The sequence below is a fragment of the Aphis gossypii genome, chromosome 2 (genome assembly GCF_020184175.1).
Source record: "Aphis gossypii isolate Hap1 chromosome 2, ASM2018417v2, whole genome shotgun sequence".
In the NCBI taxonomy this organism is placed as follows: Eukaryota; Metazoa; Arthropoda; class Insecta; order Hemiptera; family Aphididae; genus Aphis; species Aphis gossypii.
In genome coordinates, this window is record NC_065531.1 from 83,673,527 (window position 1) to 83,697,155 (window position 23,629).

A 23,629-nucleotide genomic window follows, 5' to 3' on the forward strand; every position below is an offset into this window, starting at 1 on the left:
GGTCAATGATTCGTTAATTAAATTTTAGTGAATCAATATTTTATAAAACCCGATAAAAAAAGTTTCAAAGCAGACTCATATAGAAATATTAAACAAACGACTAATAAATTCCTTATGATGAATATTATGTGTTATAATACCAAAATGAGGACGAACCAATTATATTTCTACTCGTCTTCTAATAGTGTTTAAAATTACGTAATTCACGAAAGCATATTGTCATTAATTATTATTTTATTATTAACATACTTTTCTATAAATCTTTTATATTCCAAGATTATTATTTTGATATACATAATATATGATTTAATAACACTATTAAAACCTTTATTAATTATATTAGTGTATATATGTACCAAATAGCTGCAAAGTGGTTCTAGGTAAATTTTTAATCTTTAGATTTATAAGGTATACAAAAAAAGAAAATGATGTTCTTTATTTTGAATATTTATACTTCGTATTATTTTCATGTTGAATGCATAAAATAAGGCTTTGTAGATATCGCGCTGACTGCTGAGAAATGTTAACTGAAAGGTTAGAATGATATTAAAATTCGAGAACTTGGATTAGCTCCTGAGTTCGATTTCATAGATACACATTTTTTATACATTGTAAATACTATACAGTTATGCAAAAATATTCTGGTTTGTTTTTGTTTAGATTAAAAATTACAGTAGACTAGTGAGAACAACCACGAAGAGGCATTTTTTTTACTAATTATTGAAATGCATTGGTATATATATAATATATATACTATAAACTATAAAGCACGTATAGTTATACATATTTTTGATGAAATTCTGGTTACTTATTACTGATTACTATTTATATCTTGTATTACATATTATACAATATACAGTATTACATTATTACACATTACAGTAGATTGCATGTTATGAGAAATAATTCAATTCAAAATAATAAGAAACGTACATGAACACGTGATGGATATTAAAATAAAAACGAAATATTACTAAAGGACTCAGAAGTATTGTATAATTGTATGACAAAGTTCATGTCAGTGATCAAGTAGATAAATTAAATTACTTAAATTAAAATAATTAAAAATAGAAAGGCAGGTTGAATTAGGACGCATTTTAAATTAAACTATAATATATAGAACATAATATAGTGTTTAAGTGGTTTCATCATTAACTTTTTTTATGGATGCCATAAATAAATGCATAAATAATGTATGTCTAGCCGTCTATAGGTACTGTATTCATAACAAACCTATTTTTATACCTATTATTAATTATAATTTATAACAAAACCGCACTTATAATTTAACTTATAATTCCAATAACTAAATTATTCTAATTAAATAAACATTAACTAAAGCAGAGATTCCTAACCATGATGCCGCGAACTTTTTTTAGGGTCCCGCGGAATTATTTGAATTATATTTTTAAGAAAAACCGATTTCATGAAAAATGTAGCACTATGAATAATAAAACAGACTATAATAATAAAAAACCATTAAAACCTATTATGTTTGTAAAATTTGTAGAAATATTGCGATGTTCAATCTATATTTTAATGTTCAGACGGGTTTGATTGCTATTTCAGCTATTTGCTATCGCCTATCTACTTATATACCTACTATTAAATAAAACCAAAGTAGTCTATATTTTTTTGGGGTGCTTCCGGATTTTTGGAAAATGACTAAGGGTGCCGCGAGTCAAAAAAGGTTGGAAACCTCTGAGTCCTAAGGTAATCTTATTTCAATAATAATTTTAAATTTTAAATTTTAAGTAAATATTTTATTGTCTATTTATTTATAATTTTTCAAAACATTAAAATAATTTATACGCTGATTAAATCATTTTATATGAAAAATTATATATTGTATAATATGGATTAAAAAAAGTTTATAGTAATATGGAAGCAGGAGTGAGCAGGACCTATACAATTTATATTTATACATTTAAAATTATGTAGATTATACATTTATACCGGATAACCGTTTAGTTAATTTTTGAATAAATTATGTTTATTGTTTACCTAATTTAAATAGCTTAGCTATAAAATAAAGAATGAAAAGCGTTTTTTTGTTATGATTTATATTATGTTTTTGATAAAAATAACAGATTTCACGCTTACTTCCTCTTATTAAGTACTAAGATAACAATTGTTTTCATCTGAATTGCAATGTATAAGAGTTACAAACTTAATATATATTTTTCATTTACTCACAACTTACAGATTTCTATTTATAAATAATTAAATAAATTATATTATTAAGTTAGGTTTATTGATTTATAAAAAATGCATAGTAAAAAATATTAATATGTGTTTAATAAAATATTTATAATATGTATTATGGCTATATATAAAACTATAATAATAATACTTTTATTATGTATTACTTTATCACAGACCACGAATTACGATAGATTAGTCATCATGAATAACCATGTTTTATATAATATTTAATTTAATAACAACAATTATTGTTAATTTATTTTTCTGATTATGTCAATTTTTTCCATACACTTTAAAACAAAGGGTACTTAATCATTAATTAATCATAACTCTAATTCTCGTACAACCTACTTTCTCCTTTCTGTAACATTAATTTTTTATAATATTCCACATAAAGGACATTTTATAACCATAATAAGAAAATATTTAACAATAAATAAATAGTTTAATATATTACACCAACAGTTTTTTGAAATAAACCGGCAGGGGTATTCATTTTTTAAACACGTTTTCAATATGATATGAACTTTTACATATGAAATCATAAAACGTGCAAAATATATAAAAACAATGTATTATTAAGTATTATCCATGTATTACTAATAATATTTTAAGTACCTGTATTATATACTCAATTTTTGTAAAAACTACTATAGTTTATAGCAAAATTAATCTTTTTGCCAAAGAAAAAAAAATAATGAACATATATAGCTAAAAAAAGTTGAAATTATTTTAAAATTATACCATACATATTTGATAAAAATGTTAAAAATATGGTAACTATCGATAAATATAATGTTGACCTTTAAAAGTATAAAAAAGACTTAATTCGCTACTATAATCAATAAGTATCGGTAATATAAAAAAAAACTCGTTGCATTTATTTATTACTCTGCTAATTTGGCTGGTACTGAATTAGTTCCCGAGCTCCAACTCCACATGCCAAATTGGTTTCCGTTTGAAAAAGTATAGATTTAGGACTATCAACCTTAAAGTAGACTTGCTTAAAAATAATAATCAACAACTTAGTTTCATTTTCTCTAAACATAAACTCCATAATAACAAACAATTAAAATTAAAATACGATCGATGTATAAGCGAAAACAAATTTATATTATACCCACGAGTATAAATGACGATGTGTTATTCGAGACTGTACAGTGCTCACTAACATTATTGTCATAATATATTACACAATATACCCAACATATAGCAATATAAATAATAAATACGTATATCTCAATCGTTGACTTAATTGATTAGCGATATTTGCTAAACCTCCAACATATCTATTGCTACTATAGACTATAGTATAGGTACATTTATATTTTATTAGTTTATACTATCTAATTTATATTTTGTACCAATCATGAAAAAATAAAATTAAAATTGTCACTCCTAACCTGAAAAAAAAACGGGAATCAATTCGGCTCAACCTAATAAAATAACTTTTTCAAACGAAAATCAAAATCGGTTACTCTCGCTAATTTAAATTCTAAAATTTTCTAATTTCTAATTTTTGACTTGAGATTTTAAAGGTAAAGTAACCTAACCGAAGACACAGTCAGTTATTATGCTGTAGGCCTGTATAGCTACATTCATACTAATTCGCTAATAGCTCTTTGTGAATTAAAAAATAACAATATTATTTATCGTTAATCATTGCCATTTCATAATATTTATTATTTGTAACAAGGCCGTATATCGTGATCCAAAGCTAACGTTTATAGAGAATATCTGAAGATAAACTGTAAACAGACTTTCTTTCGCTCAATACGCGTGACTCCACTCCCCCCTACAAAGACGGTAAAAATATAGTAGGTATCTGGTATAGTCTAAATCAAACCATGTCTGCGTGAAAGAAATATGCAAGAAGAGAACATAGTAACTGACAAATACTGTTATATGTATACTGGTGTATTATTGTGTATAGTTGTTTATATCAAATATGAAGAAATAAATATGTATAACACAAAAACTAGAAGGAGATGACTTGTACATTTTTTTATTTTTCTAGTTATATAAATAATCATTACATGGACATATTTTAAAAATTTCAGTTGTTAACAATATATTTAGGTACTAATAAGTTGTGTGAACTACACTGTTTAGTAATATGTAGTTGATGTCTTTAAAGTCACCTTAACAATCTTTGAATTTAATATATGTATATTGTATAATGTATATATATTACTTTTATTGCATTATAGAGGAATCTATTATATATATTATATAATATATATAAATATTTATAAACATTATTTAAATATGATAATTCAGTGGCTCCCAAAATTTGTTTTTTACTTGCAGTATCCTTTTTTATCTAATATTTTCTAGTTCCTCCCATCATTAGGTCAAAGCATGAAGGAAGTCACTGATGTCTATACTCTATATGGTTTTCACTTTTTAGTTTATTTGCTAGACCAGATAGTATTCCACGACGACACCGTATAAACTATAAATACACCATGGACCATGGCTCCTCAGAGCACTGTGACGTATACCTTAGGAACCACTGCACTAATTTTTATTTCAAGAAATGACGCATACAATGACATGACATTTGAAAATGGTATGTGTTTAATTAATTTTTTTTGATTATTATGAATATTTATAAATTCAAATTGTTTACAATAACTATAGGCTTTAAATAAATGTTAAACCAAAATAAAACATTAACATTCAATTATGTAGGTAGTTATAGGTATATTATATAATACATGTTTAAACTTTACCTACAAATAAATTGAAAAATACTGAATATAATTAATGAATAACGAATGACCTATTAGTTAACTGTTATATTAATAAATAATTATTAGATCCATGTATAACTGTTTAAGTATAAATTTATATACTATTAAGTATTATAGGTAAGAATATTACAATCTATAAAAATTATTATTCAATTGCCTTTTATTATTAATATATTAAAATAACGACTTAATATTTTAATTTTGATAAATACCATAAATGTAATATATTCGTTTATTAAAATTTATAAATGTTAAATGATTATAAAAAATATAAACAGACAAACATCTTTTTTAGTCAGTTTTTCGTAATATACTACTTTTGCTAATTTCTAGTATACGAGTACATATACATTTTATTGGTAAATATAAAATTAAATAAACTTTAAAAATACTAAACAATTATAAAAAATAAATAAATTATAGATTGGTAACTACTTTTTACGATTTTTGGAAGATTTGAAAAGTTATCTACTATTCCACCATCATTGTATTCTATAGATCTCGCATGTGGTTCCGAGTTTAGAGTTTTCATTTTATTTACCAAATAAAATAATGTTGTTAAGGTAAAACGATTTCACTAAGTAGTTATTAAAAACCACAGTCCACATTTAATAACCACCTGATGACAAAATACACGTTGAAGAAGTCAAATATTTTCAGTTATTTTGTATATTACAATAACGTGTTAAATGTTAACCACACAGTATCCAAGGATAACAGAAAACGAACACAATTGTAATACTAGTACCTCCAAACAAACCTGTTTTGTAAGAATTAAAGTTAATTAATCGTGATAATACAAATTAAATTAAAATGAATATTTAACTATATAGACGTCAGACATCTAGATCAAATATCAATGAATACAGTTAGAAGTATAAATAATAAATAAAGTTATTATTTCGTTTCATTATTTTCGTAACAGAATCAACTGAAAATACTCATAAAGAACACTTTTATCTAATCTCTAACTAATAGTTAATTACCAAAATTAATAGAAAACGGCGTATAAGGTAAAGATGATTTTAGATTTTATTCTTATATAGTATATAATAAGTAATATTAGTTTAAATATTTATTGTCCAATAATTATTTTTTATATTCATTAATCGTATTATAGATAATTCAACTATAATTGTATTATTATTTTAATTAAAGGTACTTATTGAATTTATATCTCATAGTTAGTATACAAAATAAAAAAGCTTAATAATATACAAATGTTATATAAATATAGAATATTAAAACATAAACATTTAAATAAGTTAATTGGTTAGTTTTTGTATACGATGTAGAAATTATTTAAAAAAAACTTAATTATTTTTAATTAATTTAATTATTTTTGTATAAGAGAAATGTAATTTGTTCAAAAACCCATTACATTGTTTTCGCTTTCAAGAATAATTCACACGGCTCTCTAAATGTTATCCAAAATTAAGTAGATATAATATATATTATAGTAATTAACAATTACGAGTGAAATGTGAAAAGTTCTAAGATATGATTTGAATTAATCAGAGTAATCTGTAAAGTCAGAAACACAGTGAACTACAGATATAAACATTTATATCAAATGAAAATAAAAATAGGAAAGTTGCTCTAATAATAAATATTAAATTTGGGTGTAAGTACCTCATCATTGAGTTGGTCACTATAATAAATAATAAATAGTAATAATAATTCAATTGGTAATAAATTAATGCTTATGAAAATTATTCTGAGCGAAAACACAGTTCAGTCACCACATCTAAGGATATTTCATAATTAATTATAAAAATACTTCATGGAATAAATAACTTAATATTAGTTAAATAAATATTTTAAAAATTGTATTAAGTAGGTATGCGTAATTTATAATAAAATACAAAATTTTAAAATGTTTTAGGAATTAGGTACAACATGTTTTTAATTAAAAAATAAAAATAAAAATCACTTAAAATTTGTTATTTTTCCACGGTCAAACAAAATTGTTATCAACATTTAAATTCAAATGTCTAAAAAAAAATGTTGCGTTTTTTTTAACATTTTTAGTGCTGTAAAAATGTATAAAGATCTATTTATTACATTTCCATTTGTTTTTTTTTTTGAGTGAAAAAATAAATAAAAAAACATTTAAATTTCTTTCAATAGTTTGAAAAGAACTTTAATATTTTTATGTCTGTGTAATACTTAAGTATTTTTGTTATCCATTCCATAATTTGTTTTTAGTTATTACCACCAGAAATCACCATTGAATATAATATTGTATTTTTATAAATTAATCTAATATAGATAGATAGTTTTTAGACGACACCAATTAAACATAAAAAAAAGTTAAATGTATAAAAATTATTCTCCGAAAATAATAGCAAGAAGAAATTACTTGCATAATTGTTGTATGAAAATTCTACAAATTAATATGATAAGATCGATAACACATTTTCACATAGTCACATCTATAAGACTACAACTAGATGACCTAATGTCCTAATACATCGTTTATTTCTAACAAGTAACAATAGTACCTACAATATACAACAACACAGAAAACAGATTTCAGAAAAAAATGTGTTTGTGTATTATCTTTTCAAGATTATTCCAAAGTGAAACTCTTTGTTTAAAATACATGAATATTGTCACATAAATAACAACGTTAATTTCCATTCATACAAGTCGATTACCGCTAAAAAATTCAAATACATTCGAACCGTGTTACTACACGAGTTTGCTACACTTTCACTTAGCCTTTTCAAATGAACTACAATTTATAAAATATTTTTATTCTTACTTAATTTTATCCAAATCATAGGCGTGCGCACGGGGGGGAGGGTGGTCCGCTCTTCCCTGCGGCCTTTGGCTTTTTCTTTAATAGATGCATGGATATGTATATTATACTAGATAGCGAACATTTTTACATTTTACATAAAAAAGTGAAACCAGTTTTAATCTATTAGTATAAATATTATATAAATGTGATCAAGTTATTAATTAATCAGTAAGTTATCATTACACAACAATCTTTAGTTCGGATCTTTTTAAGGGAGCCCCCTGCGGTCAAAGTCTGCGCACTCCTTCCTATGATCCAAATAATATACCTAAACCATATTGAATAGTTATTATTGTTTTTAAATTAATTTTAAATCATTATTTATTTAAAAGAATTAAGGTTAAACTATGACTTCGAAAGTTTGATGACAAAAATTGAATTGTTTTTAAGTATCCCAAAACGCTTATAGATTTTAAATATACTTTATACCTAGTATCTATGATAGTATGATAGTACATTTTTATATTTATACCAATTATTATATTAAATATAATAATAATATTGATCATATTTTTAATAAAGTAAAAAAGTTACATTCAAACATCTCTCACTAGTGTCTCAACAAAATCTTTAACATTTGAGGCCTGTATTATACGTAGTAAATAAGGACCTGTATATAAATACTCATATATTTGTACGTCAGAATATATAATAATTAAATTACTTATTAAATACATCAAATTATTAATTAATAATAATGTATGCACTAGCATAAGGAAAAAACAATGTTTTATTATAATCATCTTATAAATAAATGATATATTTTTTTATGAATTCAATTTATTATTATTATAGATACATTAACACAACCTTAACCTTAAGTGCCTACCTAATAAATAATAACATAATACATGCACACCTGTAATAAAATATAAACTGTTATAAATCACTATTCAAACTGAAACACTTAAATAATATTGCGTTGGAAGATAAAGACACCAACGTACCTATTTATTTCATAGTTGAAATTCTTTTGCCTCAGTATGTTTACAGACAAATTATTGAATATCAATTTAAATCCCAAGTACAGTGGAAAATATGATGAATACTCTTGTTAAACACCTCATTCAGACAACTAATATGTTACCTATATTATTTTATTTTTTGGTATTAAAAACTGTAGAATATTTCTTCCTCTTTTTTTTATATATAAAAACCATCATTAATTAAATAAGTACTTAATAGTATCCACAATATTGTAGGCACATAGTATAATTAATAAAACATCAAGTATCTATATTATAATTAATGTTAAACAGTTAAATACAGTATTACTATTTTGTATTTTAAATTTTAAATTTTAAATTGATTGTACATTATTGTTTTTGAATATGAGAACAAAAAATTATGATATAATTTTATTGTAATAACTATTACAGGTTAAAGAAATGAAACTTTATCGACTTTATTGAAATATTACGCACCAATACCTTCCAACCTACATATTTTATTGTTGTATATTTTCTTTCAATTATTATTTGTCGTTCATCAATCACCACGACATCTGCACTGGCTGCACCGATAAACTGTACACTGTACAGTATACACATTTTTCTTATTGAAATGACCCAAATTATTAATCAATATTATTGTAAGGAATTAAGATTTAATTGATTTAAACCAACTGGTGTTGTTCATCTCATTAAATCTTTTAAAATACTATATCAACCTCTATAATCAACATGTTAAAAAAAAAAATGAATAATACATAAATAAATTATATTTTAAAATAATTTAAATCAAACAAAAATAAAATATAATATGATAATTAATATATATTAAAAAAACTGATGAAAAATTGCAATTGAATACTTAGGATTTTATAGTTTATACATTATCAATTTTCAACAACGACAAAATTTACAAATTAATTATTATTAATTGGTACCAAGCACTAAGTAGGAAGACTAGGAACCAACCAATACTGGTTATAACACGTAATTTTGTAGAAGTGTAGAACTATATTATTATTATGATTAAGGTATATCGATAGAGTATAGATTTTTGTACTACTTTCAATTTTAAATATGAATACTTTAAAATTTATCATCTATAAATTATAATCTATATTATAAGTTATAACATTATAAAAGTAGCGATTTGTTACAGTTCTTAACATCGATATAATTATAACGTTTTCACCTGTAATATATTTACTACCAATCTACACAGTAGATAATATATATATTATAATATAATGTATATAATATGTATAATGTATTAATATCTATCATCTATGTTTACGCGCCTGAATCCGGTTATTATTATAGAGGGGAAGGCATTTATTCTCGTATTTTTTCGCGTATGTAATTGTATTGAATTAATAATCTAACTTATCTGTAAAAAACTAAAAACAAAGAAATACAAAATTATCATTGTATTCCTATTAGCTTCATTATTTTTTAAGAACGTCCAGCAATAAATTACCACGATTTTTTTTGTTATTTATAATATACTATAATATATTACTATACCTATTAGATAAAATAACATACTCTTAATAACAATAATTATTGACATGATGTTTAATATGATATAAGTAAAATGCTGTACTATTTATTTAAGATAATTAAGCTAAAACAAAATAATTATACTTCTATAACTTTAAATAAATGTATATAAGTATTATCACTCATCGGGAGTCAAGAGTAACCCATAACTATAAAAAATAAATCCAATATTCAAATCAAAATTATAATATTCCATTGAAAGTGGCGATTCAAGACTTTTTTTCTGCTTTATAAATAATTAAATACTATACCTACCTAATTTAAGTATCTATAACATATATAATTCACTAACAACGAAAATACCCTTAAAATCAACATTTTAAGTATTACCTAAAGTCAATTTTTATGCTTGTGTAGGATGTCGTTTTAATCAACTAGTATATAAATATATTATAATAAAACGTATGGTTAGCGAGTACGTTAAAAAAGTAGGCAAGACCGTTTTGTATCGAAACAAATGAATTTTATATGTTACGATGTTACGTCGTTGGCGCCAATATAAAAATGAATGTGTGATTTCTACACACGTACATCAAGAGCGCATGCAGACCGTATCATTAATATTGACTCGACTTTCTAAATTACCCTGTGTGTGCATTTTTTCAAAGATATTATAATAAATAAAAGATAATATATAAAAACTACATAGTACATTATATACACAATCGTACTCAAACTTCATCAAATGTCCTAGGGACAGAGAATAATATTGACATTAGCGTGAGTAGTTGAATTATGGTATACTTAACTAGAATAAGAAAGGTTTGAGGTCAATCTAGCAGAGTACGTTCAACGCGGATTTTGACTTAGAAATTACAGCTATCCTCTACGCGTGCACGACCCCCAGGTCAGAATATTGCTGTCTGCACATTTTGATCACGTAATAAAGTAAACGGGTTAGTTACGTATCGAGTTTGTAAGATGAATATTTATTAGATAACCATCTACTACATAATATGATAAATTGGGAAACGAGACTGTATGGGACAGTATTTTTATTAAATATACATCATGTTAAAATAAAAAAACATATGATAATATAGGTAGTATAATGATTAAAATTATTATAATGTATTGAGCGATATTTTAACCATGACAAGGTTTTGAGCGTGTATAATAAATACTACGAGTTAATATAAAACAATTATAAATTTTTTATTAATTAAATAATTAAACAGTAGATACCTACATACTTAACCCTTAGGTTAGGTTAATCTTTCTTTAGGTACTATTAAACATATCCCTCTGGACCAAATGTTTTTTTCATGTTTATTGTTTATAAAATTAGTATAAAAATGTTGTAATCAAACATTTTGAATAAATATTATTTTATCAGATTATTTTTTTTCACATTGCTTCATTTCTAAAAATATCAGTAGTATATAACAATATAACATTGTTATACATACTGGAAAAAAAAGGTTATAGGGATGTGATATACCTTTTTAATTTTCCCCATGACCCTGTCTAACCTCCCCTTCAATAAATACTATAATGAATAAAAAGAAAAATTCATAAATGTCATTTATACCTACGTGTATACAGTAAGTATCAAGTATAAAGTATACTAGAATTTCATATTCATAAAATGAAAAATTTTAAATTCTGGATATTGAGTATATTATGTATCATAATGCTATATTATATGAATATCTCTTACAATAGGAGAGAAATATAAATTATAAAACTTCCCACCAGGATGTCTTTCTTAACTAATTGTTAACTAAACTAGTATAATTAAATGTCTATTAATTTGTTTTGTCCAAATGCGTCATAACCGTCCAAAAAGCGTTCAATTGTCATAACTCATAAACAACATCTAATTTAATACTTTTATATAATTATTAAGCTATTAATTATTACTATATTCTACAGGTAGTCAAATACGTTTTGAGAAAATGAAGATTACAAAATTATTTGACTCCAAACATAGACACAGCTAGAACACATAGATCTCAAATTTTGAAGGTACTAAAATTACATAGAATACTTACAGAGCCATACTCATACACTACTTTTATATAATATATTAACCATATAAACTTCAAACTAAATAATACCGTAAAAAATAGAATATGATGCAAAACACTTTATTAGGTTGTATTTTCAGATTTTAATTAATACAAAGTATACAAACCTAAGCAACTATAGTTATAGTAGATTTATTATTAGTAGGTGCTTTTAACTTGAGTATCGTATTAATTCAGATAACACATTTAAATACGATGAGAGTGATGAGAATGTATAAACACATATAATAACGATCAATATTTTATACACATAATATATGTACATTGAATACGTTAAACGTAAAACGAACACAATCATTAATCTTATAATTTTGAGTCAAATTTAAAATAAATTGATAATGGAAGATTAGAATTTGTAATATTAATAGTGAGAAATTTAAAATGATTATCTAAAACCATGGTTTAGTGATAAATGTCTATAATTGGTTGCATTTAACATGAAACTTTTTCTTTTAAAACAACAAAAAATTAAGTTTTTCATATATTTTCATAAATAAATAAGCATAAATAAAAATACATAATGAATATACATATACTTTATATAGGTAAGTATTTTCAAATAATTAAACTGTTAAGGACGACAAGCTCCTTAAAATGACCAGCTAATTATTTAACTTATGGTATACAATATTATAATATACATAAATTATAAACACCTATTCAGATTAGCTAATAAATTCTAAATACCTAACTTCAAATTTTATTAATAAATTTAAGTATTCAAATTTACTAATTAATTTCTAAATTATACATCTAAATACAGGTATTTGGTTTTTATTGGATATATCTCTATTAACTCTATCCTTTGTAATAAAAGAAAACTAAAATCTCTATAGTAATATGTTATAGCCTATAGGTAGGTACTATACTATTTGCATAAATATTTTTAAATTTCGTATGTCATCATAACTGTTTGATGAAATTTAAGTTTTAAATTACTTATATAATATAATTATATACCGATGTTACTTAGATATTGATATTTTATTATATATATTATAAATGTGTCATGTGAGTGTTACTGGAAATGTTAATATTTAGTTAATGTTGATAATGACCAGTCGATAACGATAATGTCTGATTTATTAAAGAATTGATGCCAATAAAAAAAAAAAACCTAATAGTATAGGTAATACTATTATATTATCTATAAATCATAATCTTTATATAAAAAAATCATCGTTTCGTTTATTTTCAATTAATATAAAATTGCGTTGTACAAATTTTATGCTTATTTCATTTAAATCCATTTTTAAACAGAATACAAATTATTTAACACAATTCACTATTTCAATGTACAAACAGTACTGTGCAGTCACTTTTTTAATTTGTCAATTGTATTATAAATTACAAGCAATAAAAACGATAACATATAACCGGATTTGCCATATTTATTATATACCTACCTATGTTTCATAATCAGATCGATCACCGATAAAACGGTAACATTTATTATGATACGGATTTATAACATTTCCTAATATAATACAGAAATGTTGATAAAACTACGAAACATCCAACATTGCCTATCCTTTCCAGTCATTGTCAACAATAACTAGAATATCACGACAGTTCCTGAATAATCATCTTTTCCGGTAACATATATAAACATAATATCATTAACCTATAATATAGAATATTATACTACTTATAACTTTGTATTTATACAATACATTTTATAAATCTTGAATCATTATTTTTTTTATGTTAATTGAAAATTTTTAAATAATAAATAATACTATTTGGGTATAATGGACAATTGTAATGTCTAATAGTAAGATAAGCTCCGCTATGCTATTATTTATTTATTTTTTAAATGTGATAAAAATTACACCATCATTCCCAACGCCGAAATGAACTAAGTAATATTAAAAATATTTAAGGTACCATTTTTTTTTTTTAATTATATAAACTGTTCAGGTTTTTCTCCATACCTATTTGTAATTTCATATGTATAAAAAGTATATTTAACGGAGTATCGCATATATATGTATATATTTATACAATTTACATTATAGGTACATGCGGTATCCTGATACATTCAGCTTTTCATATTTAATCATTAAATGTTTAAAAAAAACTATAGGTTCAACATTTCAAAGGTTCAATGTCACCAATATTATTTATTGAAGCAAGTAATTTACTAATTTAAGCATACAATTCTTTATTTTTTTGAAACCCAAACATTTATCGAAGTAATGATAATGTCTTATTTAAAACAATATACATATATATAAGTATATTTTATAAGTACCATTTTAGTATTGTATTAACCTCGTGGTTTGTATACTTATTAGATAATATTATGTATTAAAACCTATCCAACCGTGGGCCGTGGCAATATAATCATAACATATAAACACAAGAGTCATAAACTCATAACTCTACAGTCTACACTCATAAATATAAATAGGCTTCAAAATTAATAAATATGTATTAGTAGATATTTTAAAATATAATAATATAATAGTAAAGTAAAACGATCTAGACGCACTTTTTTTGCGTTATAGTACGTGGTTTTTTATAAAGTGTAAAATAAATTTTGTATGCAGAATAAAAGTACCTACGTGACAATATGTAATGGGAACGCAAACAAAGTTGGGATACGGACAACTTTTTTTTACCGTACAACCGGTGGCGATATGGATTCGTTCCAAAAAACAAAAAACTGTCAGACAAAATAGCTGTTGTTGTAATGAACGCAGTTCCTGTATGCGTGCCGGGAATGAGTAAAAAAAAAAAATATCCTGTAAAACCAAATCAAAATGAACCGTTTGGTTATTTGAGGTTCCAGTGACACCCATCGATTTATTCGTATAGTTATTATGTACAATGGAGCAAGAGCACACGAACACAAGGATTATTACAATTTGATTGCCCGAGCGTGTACAAGTTTTAACGTGTTAATGAATATTATTATAATTGAATAGAATAACGGGGCAGGACCGATGACTATTTCCTTGCAATAAAAGTAGTTTCATTTTATTTCATTGTTATAAGTCATTTATATTTCAAACAATTTCATCTGCAGGTATATATAGGTATATAATCTGATATTATATACATTTTACACCTAGCTACATCGCTGTTACATGATTCAAACTCGCATCGTCACAGTCTCTAATATATATATATATATAAACAATGAACACGTAGGCAATTTAACGCAATAAGTAGACCGTTAACAATAGTTTAAATTATTAGTAGGTAATTAAGAAAAATACGATACTTCCATGCTCAAATGCGTGCTAAATATCCACCGTGTACTGCACTACTGCAGGAGCCTACCAAGAATTTATGATGAGTATATATACGCATGTATTTTTATATATTTTTTATATAATATGTAAATTATGTCTATTAAGTGAATAATTTTGCATCAACATACAATAATTATGATAATAAATAAGCTAAATTAAAAAAATAATAATTATCAGAATATGACTGAATAAGTGATGGTCATTATTGGAACTTATTATTATCGTCTCGCTTGATCAACTATAGCGGGTAGTGGTGTTTGATTAAAAATTTTAAAGCAAAGCTTATCCATAAATCAATCATAAAAAAAAAAATTGGAGAACTTGTCTTTAATATATGTTTTGAATGTACCTAAATGTGTAACTCGTTATTGAGTAGTTTAATGTAATCAATGTGTTGAATTTGAATTTCTTTATTATTTAGAAAAAATCAAATATACGAATCTACAAAAATTACAAACAATAAGTATATACGCAATGAAAGAAATTTTTTTTATACATATATATTTCAATGCTTCGATTATGTGTGAAGATGACCATTTATTGACAGAACTCCAAATAAATTATATTTTATTTTATTTTATAAATTGAACTTATTTTTGAAAAACTTTAAATATAACTTATAAGACAATACTGTTTTACTAATTTACTATATTAAAGGTGTAAAAAGATTTATGGCTTAAAATGTTTAAATAGCTTAAAAAAAATCTAAATATTTTGAAAATATTATTGTTGATTCAAGTTTCTACAGTTATATTTTGAATTACAACGTAATAATTAAAATCGTGACATTTGTTTGTATGTACAATTTTTTATGAATTTTAATTCCAAATGTATATGAAAACGTAGGAATAAAAGTTTCAACATAAATTGAAAAATATTTTTAAAAATACATAACATTTTAAATGTCTACAAATAAATTTTAAAATACTAAAATATCTAAAAATATACATATAATACAAAGAAAATTCTAATTTAAATACTTGATAAATATTATAAATTTCGCAACCTGCAATTACTATTTTTTTTTTTTTTTAATCACAACAAAACACAAAATCAATTTTGTTCAAAATTAATTTTGCGTCAACATAACTGTTTTCTCGTTGTTACAATATAATGTAGGGTTATACATACCACCTATTTATAATTATATGTTATAATATGGCTATATGCGATTTTTTACGTGTGATTAATTTATAATAAACATGTATTATTATTAATCATTTTTAATGATGGATGTTCAATTACCATACTCATAAGAGTGTACCTTCTGACTTACGCAATAATACTATAATTATATACATTTATTAAAGCCAAATCTGTATCATATTAAATTTTCAGATCAAAAATAATAACTAAGTTTTTAACTGAAAGTATTTTTTATTTTATACTTAGTTAAAAAAAATTTAAGTTTAACTATTTTTTTAAAAGTTTTAAATTAAAAAAGCAGACAAATATAGATACCCACTATTCTGCACAATAAGAGTTGACTGTACTTCCTCATGTTAGGTTGCTACAGTTAATGAATGTGGTAAATTTGAATTCAATGATAAATCATTGCATAGGAAAAATAATACTGAGCGGAGACTTTCTGCCGTTCTGCTCTATATTACTATTTACTGAGTTAATTGTATTATATATTTACATTGATAGGTATTAATGCTATCTATATAATAAACATTTATTTTATGCAATTGTTTAAAATAAATTTATGAATTTTATAAATGTCAATAATCAATATGTTTAGTAAAATTAAATTATAAATTATAAATTTTATTTTTAATATTATTAAGTAAGAAAAATTGGAATTTAATGAACAATGTAATCTTTTCATTCAATAGTTACTTCACGATTAATATTTTTTGAATTCACTGAAAAAACTTAAACCATTATTGTTGATAAATCATGTTTTCCAAATAAATATCAAAGTTTTTCAACATTTGAACTTTGAGAGCGCATAAAATATATTTTTAGATTTATAGTTAATTGTTTTTAATTTCAGTATAAGGTACCTTAAATTAAACTTTCAAACTTTTGACCGAAATTTACAGGAGAAAAATTGTAAATTGTTAAAGTCTATAAATAGCTCATACAAATCAAATATTTTGTTAACTATACCAGTTATATAAACAAATAACAAAAATTGTGATTTTCTGCGATTATTTGTTTTTGAATCACAACAAAATAAAAAATTGTTTTAAAACTGATTTTGAGTATAGGTAAGTGCCCGTTATCTCTATTTTTTTCAATTAAAAAGAGAAACAGTGAAATAGTAGAAGCACTAATTCGATTCACTTTCTAAACAAAAAAGATATTGAAGTTGATAATTGAAGCATTTTTACCAAATGTTATGGCAGAATCAAAAATAAATAAATTAATTAGTTAATTAAAAACACACTGTAAAATCAATACATTCATCGCTCTGCTCAGAATCTAAAAATTAAATTTCATTTTTAACTCATTATATTTAATGAATATCCAACTTTGTCTAAGAGTATTTTAGACTAATAGAAAAACAATATAAATTCTCCAATTTGGAGTCGCTAATATTAACCATACGCTAAAAATGGTATATAGTATACTATAATAAATTATAAAGTAAATAACCCAAATAATTATAAATAATAAATTGATAAAACTGTTTATTTAGGTACAATAAATAAAACAGAAACAACTATACATAATTACATATTAATATAATAATTATTTTGAGTGTAATGATTTTTGTATCAAACTATAACTAGTCAATAATACCTAACTTATACACGCTTCTCAGCTCAAAAATCATAATCTTCATATTATTTATTTAATTTTTTTTTTGTACAAAACTTTTGAAATTTACCTTATGATTCTAAAATGTATATAAACAATGTTGACGCACAATTACTGTTTAATATTATTTTTCAAAATAACTTATTAAAACCATTCAATACCATAATAATGAAACTTTGTAAATAAAAAAAATATTTGGTAGGAAATTAATTAAAAATCATCTATCAATACAGTGATTGCTTTATAGTTCAATCAAATTTCACTCCTACGACATTTAATCTGCTGCAGCTGGTTGTCGTGAGTCTAATCGGATATGGTAATGGTTTGCGTGAGAAATTATTGTAGGCGGGGGCACAAGGTAGACGGGTTATATTTTTAACTATTTTTTCTACACAAAAACGAGTTAACGTCCAATTCACTTTCACCCTTTCGCACATACCTACTACTTTACGTAGTGTTACGTTACATTGAATTTCCGTTGAAAAAATAATGAATAATAATAGTAATAATAAATAGTATGCAACCAACAATTTCTCCATTTCGTCTTTACGATTTAAAAAAATATAATAGATTATTTTTTCTAAACGCACATATTCAGTTCGTCAAACATCCACTACACACCAACAATAATATATATATAAATCATAAAATTTTGTTACTATATTATAGTGGACAAAATTAATTTTTCTTTTATTTAAACGTCTAATTTCTGGCCAACAATATTATTACAACATTCAGTAGTGAGGATACGCTCTGATTACACCTATAGTAACTCTAATGTATGCTGTTATTTTATATACAGGTAATTCAATATAATAATAAACGCCTGAAGAAGATTGAAAACAATGATTTCATGGTCCAAGAAATCATCTTATAATATTATATTATAATACGTTGTGAATTATGACTTAGTTCATAATTATAAGACAACTTTTCCAACTATATTCGATTTTTGGAGAGCTATTTTCAAAAAGTACTATACATATTATATACATATTAATACACAGACTGTTCTATTCACTTTTAGAATTTTATATTTTTAAATTAAAAAAAGAATTAAATACTAATTTTTCTATAAATTCATTGTTCTCTCTATACCTCTATATAATCCAAAAATCATAACCACGCCAAAGAACCTAAAAATATAATATCACAGGTGTTCAAATCAGATACTCAATTTTAAAGAAACAAATTATATACAACGTTTTGTCTAATAAAGCATTAGGATAAATAAATATGAATCCCAAAAATGTACGAGTATATCATTTAATAATAAATAATAATAATAAAAGTTTATTTCAACTGTATCAATTAACATGGTTAGATAGACAATATAATTTATAGTGATATTACTATAACGTAGTTAATATCTTACATTTTCTCGACAAATGATTAATGAACTTTTAAGGATTATAAAAATAAATAAGACTATATGGTATCCAAATAATGAAATTTTTAGTTGCTAATAAGAAAAACTTATATTAATATCATGTTTAGAAAAATTATATCTAAACAAATTTTAAAAATTACGAATATTATCAAGAATTATACTTTTTCTGAATTATAATATCAGTCAAAATAATTGATTTAATTTTCGACGCCTATACAATTATCACTGAGTTAAGTTTATACTTTGACATTATGTATTACCTAGTTATTTAGTTATACGCATCTAGATATACCATACAACTATACAAACACTATTATTTTAATAAATATCCTTAATTGTGTGGGTATAGATAACATATTTTGTTATCTACTGTTTCCTGTTAATATTTAAGAACATTTCATGATGAAATACCTCCATCAGATAATATTGATTGTCAAATCAAATATATCAGAACTATAAGATTATATTTTATACATAATATATATTATAGACATATTATATTGTATTCAATATACAAACTATATAAATATAAGAACAAACAGACTAGAAAAAAAAACAAACAAACAGAGCTTACGAATTACGATTTTGAAACAGAGGTGGGTGACGTACAGATTTGACCTCCAGAAATTAATTCTATTGATTGTGTCATTACTCTTAGTAATACAAAGAAATTTAACAATTACTTTAACGATAATGCGTTTTACTTTCTAGATCACAATAATTTGTATTTCTTAATATGCCAAATATTTCCTCAACATTAATGTATTTTCAATATTTATTTAAATCGTTACAATTTTCGCTAATATTTATTTACAAAAGCTAAAATTTACATTTTTAAATATGTCATTGTATACACATTAAAATTGAAAAAATGTCAAATGTTATCTTCATGAGGTTGGTTGTTCATAAATTCATGAATATATCATTATCTATCATTTGCATGATTAGAAAGATTAAAAAATCAAAAAAAAAATCATATATTTATTTAATATATAAAATATGTAATATTCTAATTTGTCATGAAATTATTTTATATGTATATGATCTAAACTATAAATGTGAATTTTTCATATACAACATAACTAATAAAATCAAAGATAAAAATTATTGTTATGTATGAGCTTTTTATAAGAAGTAATGAACTTGGGGATTTTTTGTTTAAGAATAAGTTTAAGTAACCAAGTATGCATACTACATAGTATTATTATACAGAATATTACTATAATTATTTACCTAACATTTATAATATGTAATATGAATTATGATATTGCAATTTAGGTAATATAAATTATAACATACCTATAATTATATATTACTCTAATTTTATAAAATTTAAAATAAGATTTAAATACTTAGGTATTTATGTTTCTGATTTTATTTTAAAATTTAACTATACCTGTTTATCACATTTTTTATCATAATAAAATTTTTAATATTTAAAAAAAAAACATTTAGAAATCAAAAAAAATATTTTTATAAAGCTATATGCAATTATATAATATAGGTGTATTTAGTAGCTACCTATATATAAATTAAACCCATTGTATACGTATTACGTAGATATACATAATATTATGTACCACCCTATTATAGGAAGTTTTTCCGCAACCAGGCACCATGTACTATCAATTAATTTGCACTAAATTTGTTTAAGTTTACTATAGATACGAAATCGTAATGTAAGCTAGGTAACATATAAAATTATAATTGCTTTTTGGAACAAATTATATTTGACATAAAATATAATAAATTATCCATAATTCATATCAGAGATTATTTATGGAAATTAACCTATGTAATCAAGATATTTAAAAAAATATTAATCTCAAAATTTATTCTACAGTTTATATCAACTTTTATGAATTAACTATTATTCCGGCGTACTCGTATAACTTAATTGCAGGTATATCTTGTATAATCTAGATATATTTTAATAAATATAACTTTCTCTATTTGCAATGATAAAATTAATAACAAATCAGTTTTCATGAAGAAACGTCAAACGATTATAGGCTATAGCAATATTGATGGAAAAATATTGTACAGACATTAATATCTTAGATACAAAAATGCATTACAATTATATCCATAGGTATATAATCATACACTACTTAATTACTATATTCAGTTAAAATTCAAAGGTGTATCCACGTATTTTTGGAAGTTATGAATGAATGTTATGACAACGAAATTAATAATGGTTAATTATGGAATTTAAACTAATAAATAATAAGTAATAAGTATATCTTATTTGTTTGACCATTGTAAGTTGTAACTCGTAGAAAACGAACTTTTGGCACCATACCAAATTTTCATGGTATGTATTATATACCTAATATAAATATCACGCATGCGCATCTATATTTTTTAATCTATATAGTATACATGTATATAAAGTATATTATATGGAACTCGGAACATAAATACACCAATTGCTTTAAAAATAAAATCCCTGTGCAATAACTAGTCATGACTAATATAACTATATAAGTATAACTTATATTGGCCCCAATAACCCCATAGTTAGTATCGAATATTGATCAATATTATGTATATACATTACACATATATCATTCACGTTAAAATTAATATGGTTACCCATACTGTCATTTGAGGTTGCTGGTTCTGAAGCCTAAGACTGTAAACTGTAGTACCAAAATATCTGACGATACCGTCAAAACATAAAAAAAAAATCATTTTAAACAAATGCAATTATACATACTTTGAACAATTTCATTTCATTTGCATATGCATTTCATGCAAACGTGCTTTAAGGAATTGTAGATACCAAAAGATGGACTTTCTTAAATATTACAAACTGCAGATTGGTAAGAATTGCATATTACAAAAAATTTCTCATACAAAATAATATAAAATAGAAGGACATTTAAAAAACAATTAAATGTTATAAAATAGTTAAGTATTAATTTTTTTTTTTTTTTAACATGGCTTATTATATTGCTTATGTAATATATGTAATGCTGTGCGTAATTTTTATAACTTAAGGGTAATTGTGCAAGTATAATTTTGATCAAATGTTGTTTATAGTTCGAAATTTTTATAAATTATTTACACAAAAATTAAAGTTTTTCTTAACTTTTATGATACATAAAAACATGATAAACACAAGCCCACTTTAAAATTATCTGATAGATATTACGTCGACTATCGAGGTAGGTATCTCTCTAAGACTTAATATTGTACATAATGTCCTTTATTCATCGTTACAATTATAAACAATAATTTTAATAATATATTATACCGTCTTAATTTCAATAAAATAGTTATAAATTGATTGTTGATTATAAATATAACGAATGTTTGACATACCTTTGTGTCCCTTGAACCGGACTGTATCAAGTACACGACCACAAACATCCACGACGCCAAGAAAATCAATAGCAGCTTGACTTTCCTACGCATTTTTCCGGCCCCCATCGCGCGAGGGCGGCCTTTTACCGGTATGGAACGCGTAGTCGAGCGCGTCTAGCACACCATCAAACAATATTATTTCGTAAGTATAGCTTCTAACACGCGGGTCAACAAATCACCAAATCGTATACCTGCTATTATTATTTTCAAACTTTGTATAACATTTATGTGTTTATGTATATTATCTCCTCGAGGCACACACAATCAGAGTATTAAAAATATAATTAAAATATCTGCAATAATGTAACTGTAACGCGATATCTGCAGCGTGGTGAAAACTTTTTGAATTTATACCTTCACCCGAGAGACGATTGTAATAGTATCGTACCTACTAAACAACGAGAGCGGTAATAAAAATACGCGTAGAACCGGGCCGGAGTACCGGACGGACTGACGGAGAAGACGACGACGACGACGACGACGACGAAAACGTCGCTAACGACGATAACCGACCGTGATCGAATGCCGACT

The 23,629-nt window shown here is 24.0% G+C and overlaps 1 protein-coding gene across 1 annotated transcript in view; it reads right to left on the reverse strand.

Moving 5' to 3' along the window:
* The window catches only part of LOC114119807 (polypeptide N-acetylgalactosaminyltransferase 2-like), a 31,133-nt gene extending 7,528 nt beyond the window's left edge, over positions 1-23,605 (reverse strand). Inside the window, exons 1-2 of the mRNA XM_050199372.1 lie at positions 23,290-23,605; positions 23,057-23,212 (exon numbers count right to left, since the gene is read on the reverse strand). Coding sequence (XP_050055329.1) covers positions 23,057-23,164 — 108 coding nt within the window. The 5' untranslated portion in view covers positions 23,165-23,212; positions 23,290-23,605. The remainder of the gene's footprint in view (positions 1-23,056; positions 23,213-23,289) is intronic.
* Positions 23,606-23,629: the final 24 nt, after the last annotated feature.